Raw genomic sequence first — 18,375 nt, 5'->3', positions numbered from 1 at the left:
CTACTGCTCTGGCCTTCAGGAAACTTTGATGAAGTTAGTACAACTGAGCCACTTTGGGAGCTGTTACATTGGTAATTTTGTACATTTCCAAGTATAAAATAATAAGAAGCTGTTCCTACTCACACAATGTCAATTGACTCTAGTTGCAAAACTATGAAAGATAAGCTAGACAAATTTAACAAAGACTTGACAATAGATGAAAAGTTAGTTAAGTAAAACGTGGTACTTACAATTTCAGGTTCAAGAGCCCTTTTAAATACAGGCATGGGTTCATTGCAGCTTGGCATGTAGTTACGGCATTGGTCAAATGCTGCATATGGATCCGGTACGATGAGGAATTGTTGAATCTGGCCCTAGATAAGTAGCAACAAGACCAGATTGGTAACACATAACCTCTTATGCACCCAGACTGACAAAAATGTGGCTCTTGACCTTATCATGTAGCATGTCGGAACTCAAGAATTTGGGTGTAATTCAACAGTCACAGATTGCAGTCAAGGCCAGCAGCAGGGAGAGTGGTTCTTGATCTTTGTGAACAGCTACCTCTGTTCACAAAGAGGTCATCCATGTGACTTAAGATACTGGGTTGAAATCAAAGGCACTGTTTAAAATGACAATTTAATTGGAACAGTCCCAGTTATTCTTATATTGGCAGAGAGCAGGGGCTACTTGACATATTGTTAGCATGTATTGGTGTATTCATGAATTCAATATACAACTGCATAATTTTTCATTTGCAGTGGTTCATAATGGGGAAAGCTACGCCATTAGAACTGTATGTCTAACATTGAAAATGGGGAAAACTACATGTATCTCAGTTGCAGTTACAGTATAGACTTATAAGCAGATTTTGATTGGAATAACAGTACAAACATCTGCTGCCCCCAAGAAAGAAAAAACAACTAACTTATTTTGAATTTTAAACAGACCCGTGGTGATTGAATTTTATTACTGGTTCAAAGCTTGCCTCTAATTTCAGCACTTATTTTTTCTGCATTAAATCTGCCTTTTCAACTGCATTTCTTCAAGAATTTTCCTTTTGGGATAAACAATTTACCACATACTTGGTTAAATAGCAGGAGGTACAAAAACTTTAAGAAATCGTCTTGTGTTGAAGAAAATATTTTTAAGAAATAAAAATTGTAAACAGTATAATATTTAAAATATTTGGTATGCTCAATTTTTTGTGGAAACAAGCATTTTCATCTTCGTCTTGACTAGATAAAAACTGCTGAATAAAGACTTGGTACCAGCCCCCACAGGCCGCGATGATTTTCTTTTTTAGCTTGCCCAATTGGGCAGGTCATGCCATAAATGTGCTTGCCCGAATTAGATCAACACTTGCCCAAGATTTCTCAAAATGCATGATTATTATGGTTATTTAATTTAGGCCTACTGCATGCATGCAGTCTTTTATTAGGCCCCCTAAAATAGTTGTGCTTCCAATCACATGCCTCTTAAAAATAGGGTTGGTAGGTTAGAAATTTTTTTGAGGGGGTCAATTTTTTTTGTCCTGATTGAATGGCATGAACGGGGACGACAGCTTCCAAAATTATCTCAAAAAGTGATGAACACCTGTCTTAATCTACACGTATGTAAAACTTTCTACAGGCGACAATTCATAAGAATTATGGGCAATTCACACAGGGTGACTGAGGCAATCACGATGGCAAACTGGCCAACAATGTATCGTGTGGTAAGCATGCGTGAGGCATCCAGACCATTAGGTGAAAAACCTTGTACCGCGGCAGGAAATTTGTTGAAAGACGCTCACTTCAAGTACCAGCAAAACAGACTCAAATTAAACTCTTGAACACAGAAAAAACACTCATAAATAAGAGACCAAGTTCTGTGAAGGAACTTGCAGAAAACCTCTTGCAACATCGATTTTTTTTTATGTGTGGCTTTAGGGATGCGTGCATGTATGGGTGATGTAGAGTAAATGACCAGAATGTACAGTACATGTATAGACTGGTTCTGGTTGCTGCATGTACATTTCTTTGCATGGGCACGGCGCGGCGGGAACCAGAGCAGCATGTATGCAGGTTTTCTCAGTATCCCAAAACATACAAAGAGTGGCACTTCCTGGAAATTCTATGCAATGATGAGAATTAGTTCAACTGGTTGATACATGATGTGCATGGCTTACATTAATCATACATGTAGGTTATTCATAACCAACATAATGTAGGTCAATTACCATCATCAAAATATAATAGAAAAATAACAGACTATAGTTTTCTTATGTGCAAATCAAAAACACATTACTGGTGTCTCAGCTTAACTGTCTCCATCTATTGAAAGTGTTCACCTGCTGAGTGGCAGTTTCTTGAATAACAGTCTCTTGGTTGTATGTCACAGAGCATTTGTCACTTCTTCTTCTTCGTATGGGAATATCGTGTAGAATTTCACGTGTCAAAAATAGAGGCTGGGGAACTTGTTGCCAAGCCCAGTCATCCCACAGGAAGGTCTTATTACAGCCAATTAAAACTTCATGATGCAGAAGTGAAGTGCATCTACCGCAACTTACTTAATACACGTAGGTATGTTTGTTGAACAACTTTGAATGTTGAAGAAAAGTAAGATTATGGTAGTACATAATGATAGAGACATTTCTGATAAAACCTAAGTAAAAGAAGGAATGGTTCACCGAGTGTGATTTAAAGTATAGTTACCATAAATGCAAGCCAGAGGAAATGAAACCGAATCTCAGCTTCATGGATTGAGAGTGAAACTACATGTACAAACAGAGCAGGTAATGAGTTCTCATATATGAACTCAAAAGACTTTGAAGCAATAAGCTTGCCGGCATGTGACTGCCAAAGAATATCATGCAGGAGGCTTTGACACAAGAACTAGTCACAATTACATGGAAATAGGTCTATTACTTTATAGACATTAAATGATATTAATGCAATGTGTTCCCCTGGTTGTAACTCTTGGTACCAGAAATGTATTGGCCCTTGAAGCCAAAACTAAAGGGATCTAGTTTAACACAACATTGGAGAAACGTAAACTATGATAAGTAGCACAAATTATGTACAGGTACATCTTGTCAACAAAATACTCAATATTGACTCACCTCAAAGTGAGTTCCTTGGAAGGAGTTACGCATATCCCGTCCAAAAATAAATATTCCATCTGTCTTAACATTTGCTGGGACACCTCTTGCAAGGCTTGCTGTCTCTGTCACATTGCAATCAGTAATTAGCATTGCATTTTCACCATTTACACTTAATGCTAGCCTGTGCCATCTGTAGGGACAAAAAATAAGAAGTTTAAGATTATTATTACCTTGTCACTCATCTCACCGTACAGTGTGTTGGTCCAATGATTGGAACATTAACAGTATGCATTTCTAAAAACCTTATCCTTGGCTGCTGATTTGTAACAAATGCCATTTTTATACCACATGCATCTGGTGATGACACATTTTAGGCTTTCAAGTGCATTTGGTTACAAAGATCCTGAGCAAGGACAGACATCTGCTAAGCTTGAAGGCTAATAAAATTCAAACTCAGGGACTTGGTCAGAAAGTGTTTTCAACCTTTATATAAAACTTGTTGTGCTGTTTTGCATCCCTTATCAATATGCTGACCAAAAACTGACAAGATATCAACAACCAAAGCATTTTCTTATTTTAAATGGAAAACCCCATATTGCCTGTTGACAGGGTCAAAAAATGAATGCGGGAATGGAAATGTAACCTATATTTTTGTATAGTACACGTACATGTACATTACCAAGTTAAAGTACCGGTACATGTAAGCATCTTTTCCTCTGAATCAGTCATTAAAAGAGGTCACAAGTCTGAAGGCTTCCAAAGTGCGAAGTCAATGTGAATGCGAATTAATGCCTTTTACACACATAAATATGCATGTGACTCACTGTATTTACTTCAGTACTCTACTACACTAACAGAGAGCTGTATCTCACATCACCAGTCACTTTTTATGATTACTAGAATGTCACCATCTACCACCTGTCACACATTCTTTTTTCTTGCCACAAGGTCATGTGCATTTCAGACTTAACAGACATTTCTCTGTCTGAAAAAGATATCTCTATTTCAGAATAACATTTGATGTTTCATGTCTATGTACAATCCAAAAAGTACAAGATCTTTGAAATCATAGAAATCTCTCTCAAAGAAACTACTACTTCATATCTATACAGATACATCTGTGTTAGAGATACCACCATTTCAGTGCTGATGGGTAAACATCTTCCTGCCATTTTAACTAAAACTTACTTGATGGAAAGACACATGGCAACTGTTGAACTGCATATATCCAACTTTTCATTTGAAATCAATTTTCCTTTGGTGAATTTACCACGCATGTATTGTGTTGCTTTCTAGGTAATGCACACAGAATGAAGCATAATGTTGGAACAATTTAATTAAACGTCACATGGGATTCTAAATTGACAAGCAATGGCATATCAGGGAATGAGTTTGAGATATGAAAAGAATGAAAAGCCAAGGCAGCGTGGTTTGTTTTGATGGTCTGTGGGTTAAGCTGGTACCTGAAGTTGTTTACTTACCTGCACGAGCTGACACCTTTAGGGAAAGTGCAATGGTAAGGTGATGACCTATATATCCTAAATGAGACCAGACTTGGTCACATGTGATTTTTGGCCAGGGACTCTCATATTACAAATACTTGTTAGGTTACAAATAATTGGTTTCTTCAAACAAAAGTACTTCAAAAACCATTTCCTCTACCATAAATATTTTTATAACCCTCCCACATTTTCTTCTGGGATTTATACCCAGTTTTGAATTAAAAGGCCAGTGGAATGTGAGCAGTATCCCCCCCAAAAAGGTACCATGACAAAATTTTCTAACTGGGCTGGGTGAGAGTCTGGAGCATTCTATGCACCATCTGCGCAATACATATCTTACCTAAATAAATATCCAGGCAGCAAGGTCATTTACTTCTTCATCTCCAGTACTTGTCAAATAATGTACATGTACACTAGACTAGCTTGTTTAGTTTTGTCCCTTCATGGAGATGCATGAGTGCATGGAGATGCATGAGTGCATGTAGAATCATCCAACAAAAGAACCAGGGGGGGATGAAAAGGGAAAAATGTATTGTTCTCTTTGTGAAAAAAAGCACTTTGCTTTTTATTTAGAAAAAATAAGTTTTGGAATGTGCAACAGTGATGGATAAGTGATTGACAAACAACACGTTGAACCTTAAGGCAAACATGGCCTCTCTGTCAGCAATTTAGATAGCTGGGGAGTTCTAGAGGAGGTCAAAACAAGCACCCAGCGTGCATCAGTTTCAAAAGTGACAAGAAAATGTTATGCAGCTGTGCACAACAGACAAAGCATCAATCCTCTGTCCCCACGGCCATGCCAAGCTAAAGAAGGTAGATTCAACCTTGGGACCAGAACCCCGACTGCTTTAGAAACATATGCCTCCTTAACGGGTTTGGTTCATTTAGAAAACTGCCTTAGCAATGATTCAAACAGTGCCAATAAGTTTGTATGTCACAAATGTTTGTATATTAAAAACATTAATTGCATAGGGAAGAGGGCAGCTGTTTAGTCTGTTTGATGGTACTGTACATGTACATATCACAGTTGTGTGTGTAAAAGGTATTAGCATGAGAACCAGTGTGTGAACCGTCATGAGCGTGTTCTCCTTGGATTACCTTGGGAGGCTATAGTTGTGCACCACTCCAAGCAGTCAGTATTTTGTGTAAGTCGTCACTGTTTCAACAAAGAGCCCCATGGAAGATTTTGAAGAAAACTGCTTTTTGAGATAATCCCCCCCAAAGTTTCTACTATTTCAAAACTGTATGAATACGTTTATAGAGTAGAAACCCACAAATGAGTCTTTAAGAGGTACAGTGGTGAGCAAAGTTATTTGAACATGACATTTCAGTTAGATGTAATTTAGTTCCATGTGTTGAAATGGCAATCAATACATTGTATATCCATGAAAAGTCCTTGAATACATGTGCAAAATATTGACACTCCTGAAGAAATTGATATCTAATTCCTTACAATGCCTGGTTTACATTTTCACCTGTATTATATAATTATAAGTAGCATAGCTCACTTTAATATACATGTATTAGTATACTTCCCCCAGCGTGCTTTACAGTTGGTAAAAGGTATTAATTTTTATACCTTTCACCCATGGGACTTGATACCGATCCCGACCTTTAAAGTATTATTTGTCAAAATAATTGAAAAACAAAACAAAACAGCCTCCCCCCCATATGCCACTGAGTAGCTCCATCCAGCATCATACAGGGCCTTTATTCTTGTCCTTTGCTCAGTTATAAGTTCCTTCTTTGCCCTTGCTATATTCAAGCTGTGGTGATCTGTCCTCTGGGCTAGTTTCAGTGGCTTTAACCTTTCTCTAAATAGGGGATTTTCATGATGTATTTAAAATTTCATGCCTTCTTTCTTGACAAAAGGTTGCTACTGATGACCACAAAAGCTTGCCAGTCTGCTGACGACAGAGCACACCGTCTGAAATGTTGAGAACCCTCTGGTTCAAACCACACTTACTCTCAAAATATATTTTGCATGGTGCTACCACAAACCTATTGCCTTTACTTGCCATCTTCACCACGAAAAATTTCAAATTTCAACCAATGTACATGTATATAAAGATAACTGCAATCCATTTGGGCAAAAGAATTACAGAATAATGAGTAAGAGACACAACGAAAAGTTGGTTACTAGGGTTCTCTGGATAAATGTTGATAAAATGGTTCATTTCAGTACAAGCAACTTAATTCAGTCTCGATGTGCCAAGTGTTCAAATAGTTTTGCACACCATTGTAAACATTTGCCTGACCTAAGTAATTAAATGAACACAGTGGTTAATTAGCCGAAATTAAGTAAAAATGCGCATCCATTCGTGAAAACGAAAATCCACGTTTTCATGCTTTTTGTTCGATGTATGTTTCCACAGGGAAGGGGCATGCATGTTTACATGTACGCAGCACTGCTGTGAATGTAACATATTCATGTGTCTTTTTCTAATAACGAAAAACTGAACCTACTTGTTGGCTTTCCAGTCAATACACTTTGTACAAGGGGCAGTAAGATTTGTCTCTTTGTGACATGAAAATGCAAACTGCAGTTATCGAGATTTTGACCTAACAATAATGTAATTTTGACATTAATTTTGAATGAGGAAGCATGTCAAGAAGGTCAAGTGTGATGCTTTAAAGCAAAATTGTGAAAAAAATTCAAAATAAAAAAACTGCCGTTTTCGACATGGGTGAATCTTCATGAAAAGGGTAACTAGGTGAGCAATTGAAACTTTTTTCACTTTCCTCATACATTTTTTTCCAGCTTGGCATCATTCAGTGCAAGAAAACGTTGACATGCATTTATGGTGTAGCTATTCTTTTACATGTAGCTAGCTGAACGATGGGCACAGGTACATATACGAACTCCCTCGGTGTGATTGCTTTGTAAAGCCCATGCAGAGTAGACTACAGCCCTCGTCGACCGATAGTCTATAATATACACTAGCGTATTTTGACCTGTACCTAGACCACTCTCATATTGGCTACAATTTATAGACAGCCAAGTTTGCAGAAAAATCACACTTTGATTGTTTTTCAACATGACCTAAAATTTGTTCAAAATGTTAATTTGTCTCTTTCCATTGAAAAGAGGATTGTATTTTCATTTATCGCGTAGTACTAAATGTAGTATTTGGTGATTTGATGGTAGCGTGGGATTTCTCACACTTTATGAATTATTCTTCACTTTTGTACTTTTTGAAAAGCACAACCATGACTGGGTGCATTGATTTGCTTCCACGAGTTGACTTTTGTTTAACCTTGTCCCCACTGTCTCGCTTGTTTGACATTTCACTTGTTGCCCAGTGCCCTGCACTGTGATTGGCTACATTCTGCGCGACCGGTGACCGCAAGGTTATCACTTCCTGTTAGCGAAGCATTATTTAAAGTTTTGGTTCACCAATGGCAATGTTTTGCCACGAGCAAAGTGTCGGCTACATGACAAAAACATGGCCTTTGTACAATCACAGTGTGAGTAATTTATTTTCTCACTAAGTATTACTGATCATGTATCTTTGGGCGATATATTTCATATCATTGGTTATCTTGATCAATTTTGGATGAACGAATAGTGTACTGAGAATCTTTTAAGCCATGAGAAAGAAAAAGAAAAAAATATCAAATTGATAACTGCTGCTTCTGTAACACATTGAGCGAGCTCGCGTGCCTGGCAGCAATTTACCCACGATGCTCTGAGCATCATTAACTGTGACTCTGTGTAATGTACATTTGTGTTTCCTTCACTAAAATCTGTGCAAGGCCATCAGCGCTTCCTAGCACCCTGTTCAGGCGCTAGGTACAAGTGCTGTTTGACACTGCAAACAAGACCATCGCAGGTCAGAGTTGTCCTGTGAAAGATAATCAAACACACATCAGAGCACTCCTCAACTCCAGAGGCTGCGGGGCGCATTCCTTCGCTAGCCCCTGGTGGTGTAGAATTTGAAAATGACACAGACTGGCTATCTGCTCCAAGCAGGAACAAAAGGGCATGCAACGAATTAAGTCTGGAATTCAAGGTCTTTGCGTGCACGCCGAACACATGCAAGAACCCGGTTGGAAAACTTAGTACCGTCTGGTTTTCCTTTCGCCAGTGAGGGTGCACTTCAGCTCAGGGACAATTATACACATAAACATAAAATGAACTGCAAGCATATTTCAAAAGCTACTCGCTTGTGCCGAAGTATTCTCCTGCACATCAATCTACATCGTGCGTAAACACATCAACTACAGTCCTAATTTAAATATCCCAAATCACACAAGGCACGCCGGGAACCAACATGATGCGGCAAGTTCATACACATGCGCATTCCTACACCAGCCCCTGGTGGTGTAGAATACGAAAACGCTGACTTGCTATTCAGAACGAATATACATAAATCTACAGTAAATCACCTGCATATTTATTTCAAAAGCTAGATGGTCATGCCCACGCATTCCCCTGTAACCTGCATAGACATAGAATAAAAAGACTACACAGGCAGTGCATGTTTACGTGTGGTCTTGCCTGGAGGGCCACTTGCATGCCAGAGGAAAGATACCAGGACGTGCATCATATGGAAACCTTTTGTGCCATAAGAACCCCTTCAAAATGCACAGCTGAAGTTGCTGTGCTCAGATGACCTTGAATTCCCCCAGTTCTGTAGAGAGCCGGGTCCCATGTACAGTATATGTACATGTACATCCTGTTTACGGCGTGTACAAGTACACGTAGGTGCTTGTGCACCCATGCACAAGCACCCACAGGATCGTCAGTGCGAGCCGAGCCACAAGTAATGCCAAATTTAGATGGGTATGTCTTTCTAAAAGAAAGGAACGAGAGTGTTTACCTGAACCAATCACAATGATTCTTACATTATTAGATAGGCAAAGGCTTGCCGAAGAAACACGTTTTGGAAATAAACCGTACAGTGGCCCTGTTAAATAATATGATGAGTTGAAGTTAAGAGTTGCATGCCAAAAAAGGATTCACACAGGAAATGAGCCCGATTTTGATGAAAAATATGTCATTTGTCATGAAATCCTCAAGCAAAATTGATTAAGAATTTCATTTTATTGTCTATTTTCTGAAAGTATAGCATCTTAATAGCTTCGTGCTCATGCGAGAACTAAGAGATATTGTGAAAATTATGCATACAATGACAAAAGATGCCAAAAAAGTCAATTTTTTGGGCAGCGGGAAGTAAACTCTCGCAGGTTTAGTTCCCCCAACGTGACAAACGCAGGATGCAACTGAAACAGAAAGTGGCATTATTACTCCAGAGTACGACCCTGCGCATTCTTGATGCTCATTTCAACAACTTCAAGCGTCTTGTGCCAGGTCACGTGCTGGAGGAAAGATACATTTAGCTGTATTCTTTACGTTCCTTTTGCATGTCCATGAAGGACCACAAAAATGGCACACAATTATCACACAGTGAATGGGGGCGTACATGTATGCACGCACTGCTGATCTCGTCTTTTTATTCCGTATCTATGGCACACACTGCTAATCTTGTCTTTTTATTTAATGCCTGCATAAAGTAAAAGTGCCTTTCCATATGCGCGTCAACACTTACGCCACGCATTGCGTATTCGTTAAATTCCTCCTAGGGCAATAATGTGTGTTATGTAAATGGAGTCGATTTTTTTGTCCGTGAAAGTGAAACACATAAGTGCATCATATGCATCCAAAAACGTACATATGGAAAGGTGCCTTAACTTGGGGATTAAATTAGCATCGCACGTACCCGGTAAACACATTGGAGTACAAGTCCTAATTGAAGTCCCCCAAAATAGTGGGATTTAAGATTTTGCACGTAACGTAACATGATGGGCAAAGGCATTGGCAGAAGTATATCATGTCAGTGCAGCCACGCGTTTTCGAATCGGGGCCGACGTTAGCCCAGGTTGGACGTTGTCTTCATTTCATTACGACTGACAGGGAGCCCACTAACCCCCAAAATAGGGCTGTAGTGGCTCGCTTTTACAATCTGTCTCTCATCTGTCGCCACCACAGCCCTACTTCAAGGCATGTCTTAAATGCCTGAAATCCAAACTGCAGGATTGTCACAAACTTTTAATCCTAATATCTTCCGAAATAAGAACGACTCGACAATTTTACTTACACCTAAAATCGTAAATTTTCAGATTTATGGCGCCTCGAAAACCCCGGCATGTAGTACTGTTAAAACTTAAATGCCGACCGGATCGACCACGGGCAGCGCCATTTTGAAAAAGAAGGCAGCGTTTCGTGTGTCGGAAGTCTAGGCACCCGACAGGTGCCGTAGATGCATAATTCATATTGTCACAGCATTGCCAAAGATAATAAGTTGCGCGCGCGCTTTGCTACTGTGCGTGTGGAGCATGGTATAACATGAAGTAGGGCTGTGCTGGCGACAGACAAGAGACTGATTGTAAAAGCGAGCCACTACGGCCCTATTTGTAGGGCTAGGAGCCCATCTGAGCTAGGCCTACGTGCTTAATGGCAATTCCACGTATGAAAGAATGTTGAGAAACTTCGAAGGCGTGCACGTTTCCGGTTCGTGTACCTTTTTTTAATAATATAAATTACGTGACTGAAAAATCCTCTATTTAAATCTTACTAGCCTGAACGTAAATGCCACGCAGCGCGCTTCCAGAGCCCTGGCGCGGTGCGCGAAGGCAATCCAATCACCACCTGATCACGTTCAATAATTTTTGGACGAAAGATTCTTAACTGAAACCATCCAAAGGAAACACTCAAGTTCGAATTTAACATTGGTCTTCCTGAAGCAATATTTTGGAAAAGTCACCTGGAGATGGGTTGAAAAAAGTATTTCAGTAACGACCTTTCACTTCTGGCAACATCGTTCGTAGGTCTCCTCGTTCATATCAATGGCTGTGAATTCCGGCGGCTGTTCCCGGTTGTTCACGAACAGCTCGATTTGTTGTTCGTGGGTCGGCTGCTTGAACGCCGTGAACACACAACCGGTTATTATCGCCAGTAGTAGTACATGTAGGTATTTGTGGCAAGGAACATGCAAGAGGGCAGCGTCCTTGTGCATTTTTCGAGGGTTAATGTCGGATAACTGGGGTAACTTCTTTTCCATTAAAAAATTCCTTTCTGTCATGGAAGATTATTAACATTAATTTTGCCAAACTTTCCATTGTCTTCGGCTTTATAAAGCCATATCGATACTTTTTGCGGCTGTTCAAAAATCAAATCTCATGGGTTTTTCCGTGTGTTCGAGTAAAATCCTGACGACAAGATGGTGTGTAATCCTGTTCCGAGAACAGTGTTCTTGGGTCGTGTTACCGCCATTCGAGCGCGAGAACACGAAACCTGGGTCAAGAAGAACAGACCGCCAGGTGCGCTATCAGTCTTTACCGGGTAATCTGGATACCACACCCAATAAAGGGTGCGTTCGAGCATTGCGAGCTCTCGGTTCACAAGAGTACACTCCTGAGCGGTTGGACGGCTGGAGTATGAATCGAGGGTTAACTCGTGCTAAAGGGGGGGGGGAGCATACTCCTGTACCCGAGTGTAATGCGTACGCATCCTGCTCGGTTAACCCCGCGAACGCACCCCAAGGGTGCACTGAACCAATTCAAGCTCCATTGAAAATAGTGTAAAATCAACCAAGTTTGGAGCCCCATGGCAGGCAACTGAAGTCCCTGAGGCCTCTCAAACAAAAAACAATGTGTTGTTTGGTCCTTCAGATTTCATTTGATTTTCAATTTTTAGAGGGTTAACCAATGAATTTTTTAATTATCCGCCCAAAACAAACTCACCTCCCAAAAAGTAAATGTTGCCAAGCCCTCCCAGCGGCCATTTTTCAAATGACATCCCTCACCTTCCCCGGGCTCTTCTGACTAATTTTCAATCCGATTTTTGTCTACTTTGCCCCCAGATGGGTTCCCCTGAATCTACAGAGATGATCCTGGGCCATACTGACACAATCCCACCATATCTTGGCCCAAACAGACCCCTCTTTTCGAAACAATCTCTGGGGGTACTTTTTGTGCGCCTCCGCCTGGCGGAGAATTTTCCTTGAATTGGGACACGGAACCCCCAAAGGTCCCATTGCCCACCTGACCTAGACTGAAGGAATAGAGGGATCCCAATACGACGCTTTTCGCGTCGATCTGCGCACTTCCGCGTTAGAAAACGAGGCTGCATGTGTCAGTTTCGGTTCTTAATACGATCAGACGATTGAAAGTAAGGAGTCAAGACACAAATACATAAAAATATGTTAAATTCAGACTTTTCAGGCTGCAAATTTTTGTGGAAGAGTGTTTCAGGATGACTCGACATGTAAAATCAGCAGAAAAAATAACGACAATTTACCGCGAACTAACGTACCTGCGATGGTCGTGTATCATGTGCAGTGGGCGTGGTTAAAACTGAAGTGGTGTCACACTTATATACGAACGGGATACTGCATGTACTGTGTCGACTCCGCGGGCGCGCGCGATGAAGTTCAACACAGGGTGCGTTCGATTAGCTTCCGTGAATCCACCAGTGTTACACCAAGGGAAGCCTCGAAATGAGGGTCATCGGGCGCTGCAGTGTACTCGCCAAGGCATTCCGGGAAAAAGGTTAAGTCCCCGCCACGTTCCATCATGTACGTCCATGCACGAACAGTCCATCTGTGACGTCATTACACTCGGGCAGCCTCCAGAGACCCACTCGCCAGCTGGGGTAGTAGTGGCTGACACCAGGGCAGGCACGAGGATCACGTGATGGCTAAACGAACGCTCTCTCGTAAGTTTGACTTACACGTGTAAGCTAATCGAACGCACCCATAGAGAGCTTCGATTTCAACGCGGTATGCGCAGACGGCGCTAATTGAAATCCCTCTATTCCTCCAGTTTTATGGATATAGCTGACATATTTCGAAGTCGCATCATTTGGCATGTTCGGATAATACCGTCGATGTTCGGTAATAGAGGGATTTCACATTAGCGCCGTCTGCGCAAATCCGCACCGAAACCGTATTAAGAATTGAAACTGACACATACAGCCTCGTTTTCAAACGCGGAGGTGCGCAGATCGACGCTAAAAGCGTCGTATTAGGATCCCTCTATCCCCGGCCAGGTAGTTAGGCTTAGCTGTTGAACCTAAACTCCCGTCATGCCCGTATCCCAATAGCAGCTATTGATCCCACAATATTTGACTTTAAACTGAAATCGAGGGTGTCCTCGGTAATCCCCGTAGAGGAGAATCCAAGAAGAACCAGGACCTGACGACTAGCAAATGCCCACGAATACAGGGTGCACCACTGTAATGAAATCAGAAATACCCGGGCTCTCAACTTGTGACCCCTGACCCTTGCGTCATATCTATAAATTTATATCCGTGGGTGATGCCTGACCTAAGATTTTTTATCAAGAGTCGTCAGGGAATCGTTGGGCAGGGAACCAGATTATTGCTCGGCAAGATTGTACCCATGGGAACAAGGCTACTAAAAGAGATCTACGCGCGAACTGAACCAACAAGTGTGTATTCCATTCGTTTCTGGGCGTTCATTAGCCGCCACAACAGCTGCGGTGGCACCCATTGATCTCTATCCGCTCCGAGCGGAACAAAAGAGGGCGTGTTTTTTGATACTCGCACATAGGCGCGCCATGAGGTGAGCAAGTATATGCGCGTTTGACACGGAGCACGCTGAGTACGCGTAACTAATTTATTCCCGCTTGTAACCACGTCTTTCTTTCGCTAAATGGGGGTGCACTTCAGCTCAGATGGAATACTGCACTCAAGCGCACATTCTTCAGATTGACGCGGGCGTGCGTTTGGACGAAGGGGCATGTAACGCGCCTACCACCCGTCCAAGAGTTTTGTGTCACTTATATATAGCTCTATGGTGCCAGAATCCGCTCCGAGCGGAAGAGCACCCTTAATCGACGAAAGAAAGACAGGTGGTTACAATTAGGTTCTTGCACGCGTTCTGTGTGTACGCAAAGACTATACGTGCTGCAATGGATGCGATCGATTAGCTTACACGTTTAAGTCAAACTTACACGAGAATGTTCGTTTAGCCATCACGTGATTCTCGTGCCTGCCTTGGTGTCAGCCACTACTACCGCAGCTGGCGAGCGGGTCTCTGGAGGCTGCCCGAGTGAAATGACGTAACGGATGGACTGTTTGAGCATGGACGTACATGATGGAACGTGGCGGGGACTTGATCTTTTTCCCAGAATGCCTTGGCGAGTACACTGCAGCGTTCGATTACCCTCATTTCGAGGCTTCCCTTCCGTATAACACAGGTGTGTTCAGGGAAGCTAATCGAACGCACCCAATAAATTAGTTACGCGTGCTCTGCGTCAAACGCGCATATAAATGCGCGCCTCGTGACGCGCCTATACGGTGAATACAAAAAAATACGCCCTCTTTTGTTCCGCTCAGAGCGGAAACAAAAGTGTGTAAGGGCCACGTGCATCTTTTTTTCAGAGGTATCTCACACCTTTGGAAATGGTATATGCGTACAAGATACGTATGCGGAAAAAAAACACTGGGTGATTAAATCGCAGCTTCGTGTAGCTATTTTATCTGACACATTGTAAGCAGTGTCCATTTCACATCGATTTGCTCACTAATACACTGTAGGTTTTGAAATTACTGCACAAATTGGTGATACAAGCGCGCAGTTTTCCCAAGCCGCATAACATTATGTACCCCACATAAGCATCATTTCTGATGGTAACAATACTATCTCGCGGCGGCGAGTTACTAGCTCTGTTTTCTATTAGGTTTTTCTATTAGGTTTCTAAAAAAACGATGCCTTTTGAAACCTGATCATTTCCCCTCAGGATACCACGCTAAGAGTGTGTCTTGTCAGCGTTCTCGTGGGGTATAACGTCACCTTGACGGACCGAGTGAGGATTGAGTTGAGGATTCCTCGTTTGGCCTTCGACTCTTCCTATGAAATGCTCCTGTTTTTGTGTAGTAAGTGACACTATCATTATTGTACAGTCATGATGTAATTCTTATCGAACAGGTTTCCACCTTGTACTTAAAATGTAACATTTCGCGTTTGCTGTGGAGCAGCCGGGACTTGTGGCCTTTCTATGCTTCTGTACAGGCAAACAGCAAAACCGCTGGCCCACTCAAAATGGTTCCCAACCCAGCGGGAATCCAGCTCTCGATTGTGATGTAAAGGGTTTCCACATAAAAAGCATACCGAGATAAAAATCACTGTAATGGTAACACTGGTTTATATATGGCAGGCCCGTTGCCTGACCAGAGAGGGGGGGGGGTTCAAACCAAAAAGTGGAACTTTTTGGCACTGTGAACAAATATTTTTATATACAAAGGCCTATCACAACGTGCTTTGGAAAACAAGTTTGAAAAGTTACATGTCTGTCGCGAACCAAATGTTGCATGTAAGACTTGTACACCGTAGTTTTTAATACTGAACAAACTTAACAAAATACATTTATTTCAACCCCTTTGGAACACCCGAAATGTGGATATTTGCCAGAACTTCCTGAGGGTACATAATGACTGGAGATTGACTCATTAATATGCAGAATCGTGGTCACCTTGAGCTTGAGAATCAACGTATAAGCCGTGGCTTGTATGCCGAATATTACGGTATATTTAAAATATTCAGTTACGCTATTTTTAAAAACCTTACTATACTTTTTATGTGAACACCACGTATTTGCGCCGCATACCGGCTACAAGTGAGAAGGTTCAAATTACCTTGGATCAGCTGCGTTCTAAGAATATTATAGCGTTCGTTCCCAGTCGTATGAATTTTGACTGTGCAGCTTTTACATCACTGGGCTTCGAACTCTACATAACATTACATTGAGTTAGCATATTCAATTTGATACGATACCAAAATAAGATTTCGGAGTCAGACCACAAATCTAATTGAACTTTAACGGTAAGACAGTGAAGTTATATTGCTCGTGATAACTTTTGACACGAACAATAGATGTTGCTTTGTAGGCGTTCAGATTTTGCCTTTTCACGCTCATTTTCTTTCAATTTTTTTTCTTTCATTTTTCTTACTCCCTCTTTGTCTTTCCGACTCTTCGTCTCTCTTTTCTTCTCTCAGCTTCTGCACCGTTTTGAAATCCCTTGGGGAAAAGAAAACGGGGCATGAATTATAAGGTCATAGTTGTAAAGTTCCTTGCCACAGGGGCGGAACCAGGAATTTCTCGGGGTTATAGTTTGTCAGATATTTTTAATGGAATGGAATGGTTGTTGGTTGGGTTGGTTTGGTTTGGTTTGGTTATCCGAGCAGGTGGGGTGACCTCACCCTGAAACCCCCCCCCCATCCGCGCAGATAACAATAAGTGCAAACTAAGAATATTTTGTAATAGCGGAAAAGCCCCACCTTTAATTTGGGCAAACAGTATGGCTGACTAGGGTAGGGATACCCAATTATGCTTCCCGCAAGATAGTTGTGTTCAAAAGTTCAGCAGACACGAAATATCTGCACGTATCGTAGGACAAATAGATGTATGTGTACTGTACATGCACAACTTGACTTGGGGCGCATCAAAAATCCGCGGTTAACGAATATGAATGGATGGTGGTAGGCCTCAATTTGTAGCCTTTAAGCCGGGTGTCAAAGATCAAACTGCGCATTTCTTCAGATGTGACTCGTGTCACAATGGGGCTAACAGCAAGATTGTCAACAAAGAAGATCATATAATGAGGGAACCCTAGATTGCAATTGAAAAACGGTTAGGAAATAATTGCTTAAACATTCCAACAGTTTGCAACACCCCCGTCTACGTAAATGAACTGTTCCGTCAGAGAAAGTTGCTGAAGAAAGCACAATTGAGAAATCACATCGAATTTTATCATCCACCCATGCGGCGTAGGGTGGGTTCAGCATACGTGTGCTTCAAACGCTGCGAGTCCTCGAACAATTTATAGCGGACAAATGTGGCAATTCCCCTGCCCTGACACAAGCCAGATTATGTCCCCTGGGAAGCACACGGGGTCACAGCAGCTGTATCGTCTATGGAACGAGAAAGACTATGCTAAGTTTCTGTAACATCTATCCCAGGGATAACTTAAATTCCAGATCAAGAAGCGACCTTTCTCGCAAGTTATCATGCATGGTACCTCAACAACACAACACATGATATCACAGTTGTACGGGTACTGCCTGTAAGAAAAGTGGTCATTATCAACAGAATGTAATTATTCTTAAACTGTTTCCAGTAAGCAAAGGTATAGGTGTCCACGTCAAAAGGAGACTGTACACAAAAATAAAACTTGTAACCTGTTACTGCATGAGCCATCCCAGTCGCAATAAAACAAATCCCGTTTTTTTCTCCCTTGTCGATTCTATCGGCTGATATATATAATTATCCACGATCTCACCTGACAAGCACTGGGCACCAAGGACAGGTGATAATGATTAAGTGTGGGATGTGCATTGACATGATCTGCCGGACTTAATAACGCGCGTTCCATAATAAGCCAGTTCGGTATTCCAACTGCGCATGCTCAGTACGAAGCTATTTGGGAAAAGCTACACGCACGCTCGGTGGTCTGGTACTAGTCTTTGTTGCTGAAAGACTTTGCGTTTTGAAATACCGAACTGGCGCATTACGGACACATTTTCAGGGCGCGTCGTTGTCCGTATGCGTGAGTTGTGAAGCGACAAACATAAACGCAAGTCACGTGCATAGTTGCCAGTAGAACTGCCTCGCAGATAGATCTAAAATTTTCAGGAGTAACACCAATGATGTATCCGACAGATTGGTGATTCTATTCATTTTGTTGAGATTATCTACCGCATCCGTTAGGTCATTGGCCCCGCGGAACAACAGAACGTAACAACAAATTACATCACACTTTGGTGAAAAATTATAATTACCCCG

At 41.6% G+C, this 18,375-nt stretch overlaps 1 protein-coding gene across 3 annotated transcripts in view; it reads right to left on the bottom strand.

The window, feature by feature from the left end:
- Positions 1-18,375, bottom strand: part of LOC110990209 (uncharacterized) — a 126,841-nt gene that overhangs the window by 92,716 nt on the left and 15,750 nt on the right. For 2 of the 3 annotated variants that reach the window (XM_087142940.1, XM_087142941.1), the window contains exons 4-5: positions 3,083-3,254; positions 231-353 (exon numbers count right to left, since the gene is read on the bottom strand). In XM_087142940.1, coding sequence (XP_086999066.1) covers positions 231-353; positions 3,083-3,254 — 295 coding nt within the window. Of the gene's footprint in view, positions 1-230; positions 354-3,082; positions 3,255-10,667; positions 10,785-18,375 lie in introns of those variants that run through there. The other variant, XM_087142942.1, reaches the window with a different exon arrangement.

Source organism: Acanthaster planci, linkage group LG11 (genome assembly GCF_054643075.1).
Source record: "Acanthaster planci isolate LZ-2023a linkage group LG11, COTS_SCS, whole genome shotgun sequence".
NCBI classification, from domain to species: Eukaryota; Metazoa; Echinodermata; class Asteroidea; order Valvatida; family Acanthasteridae; genus Acanthaster; species Acanthaster planci.
This window is presented reverse-complemented; position numbering and strand designations above follow the sequence as displayed.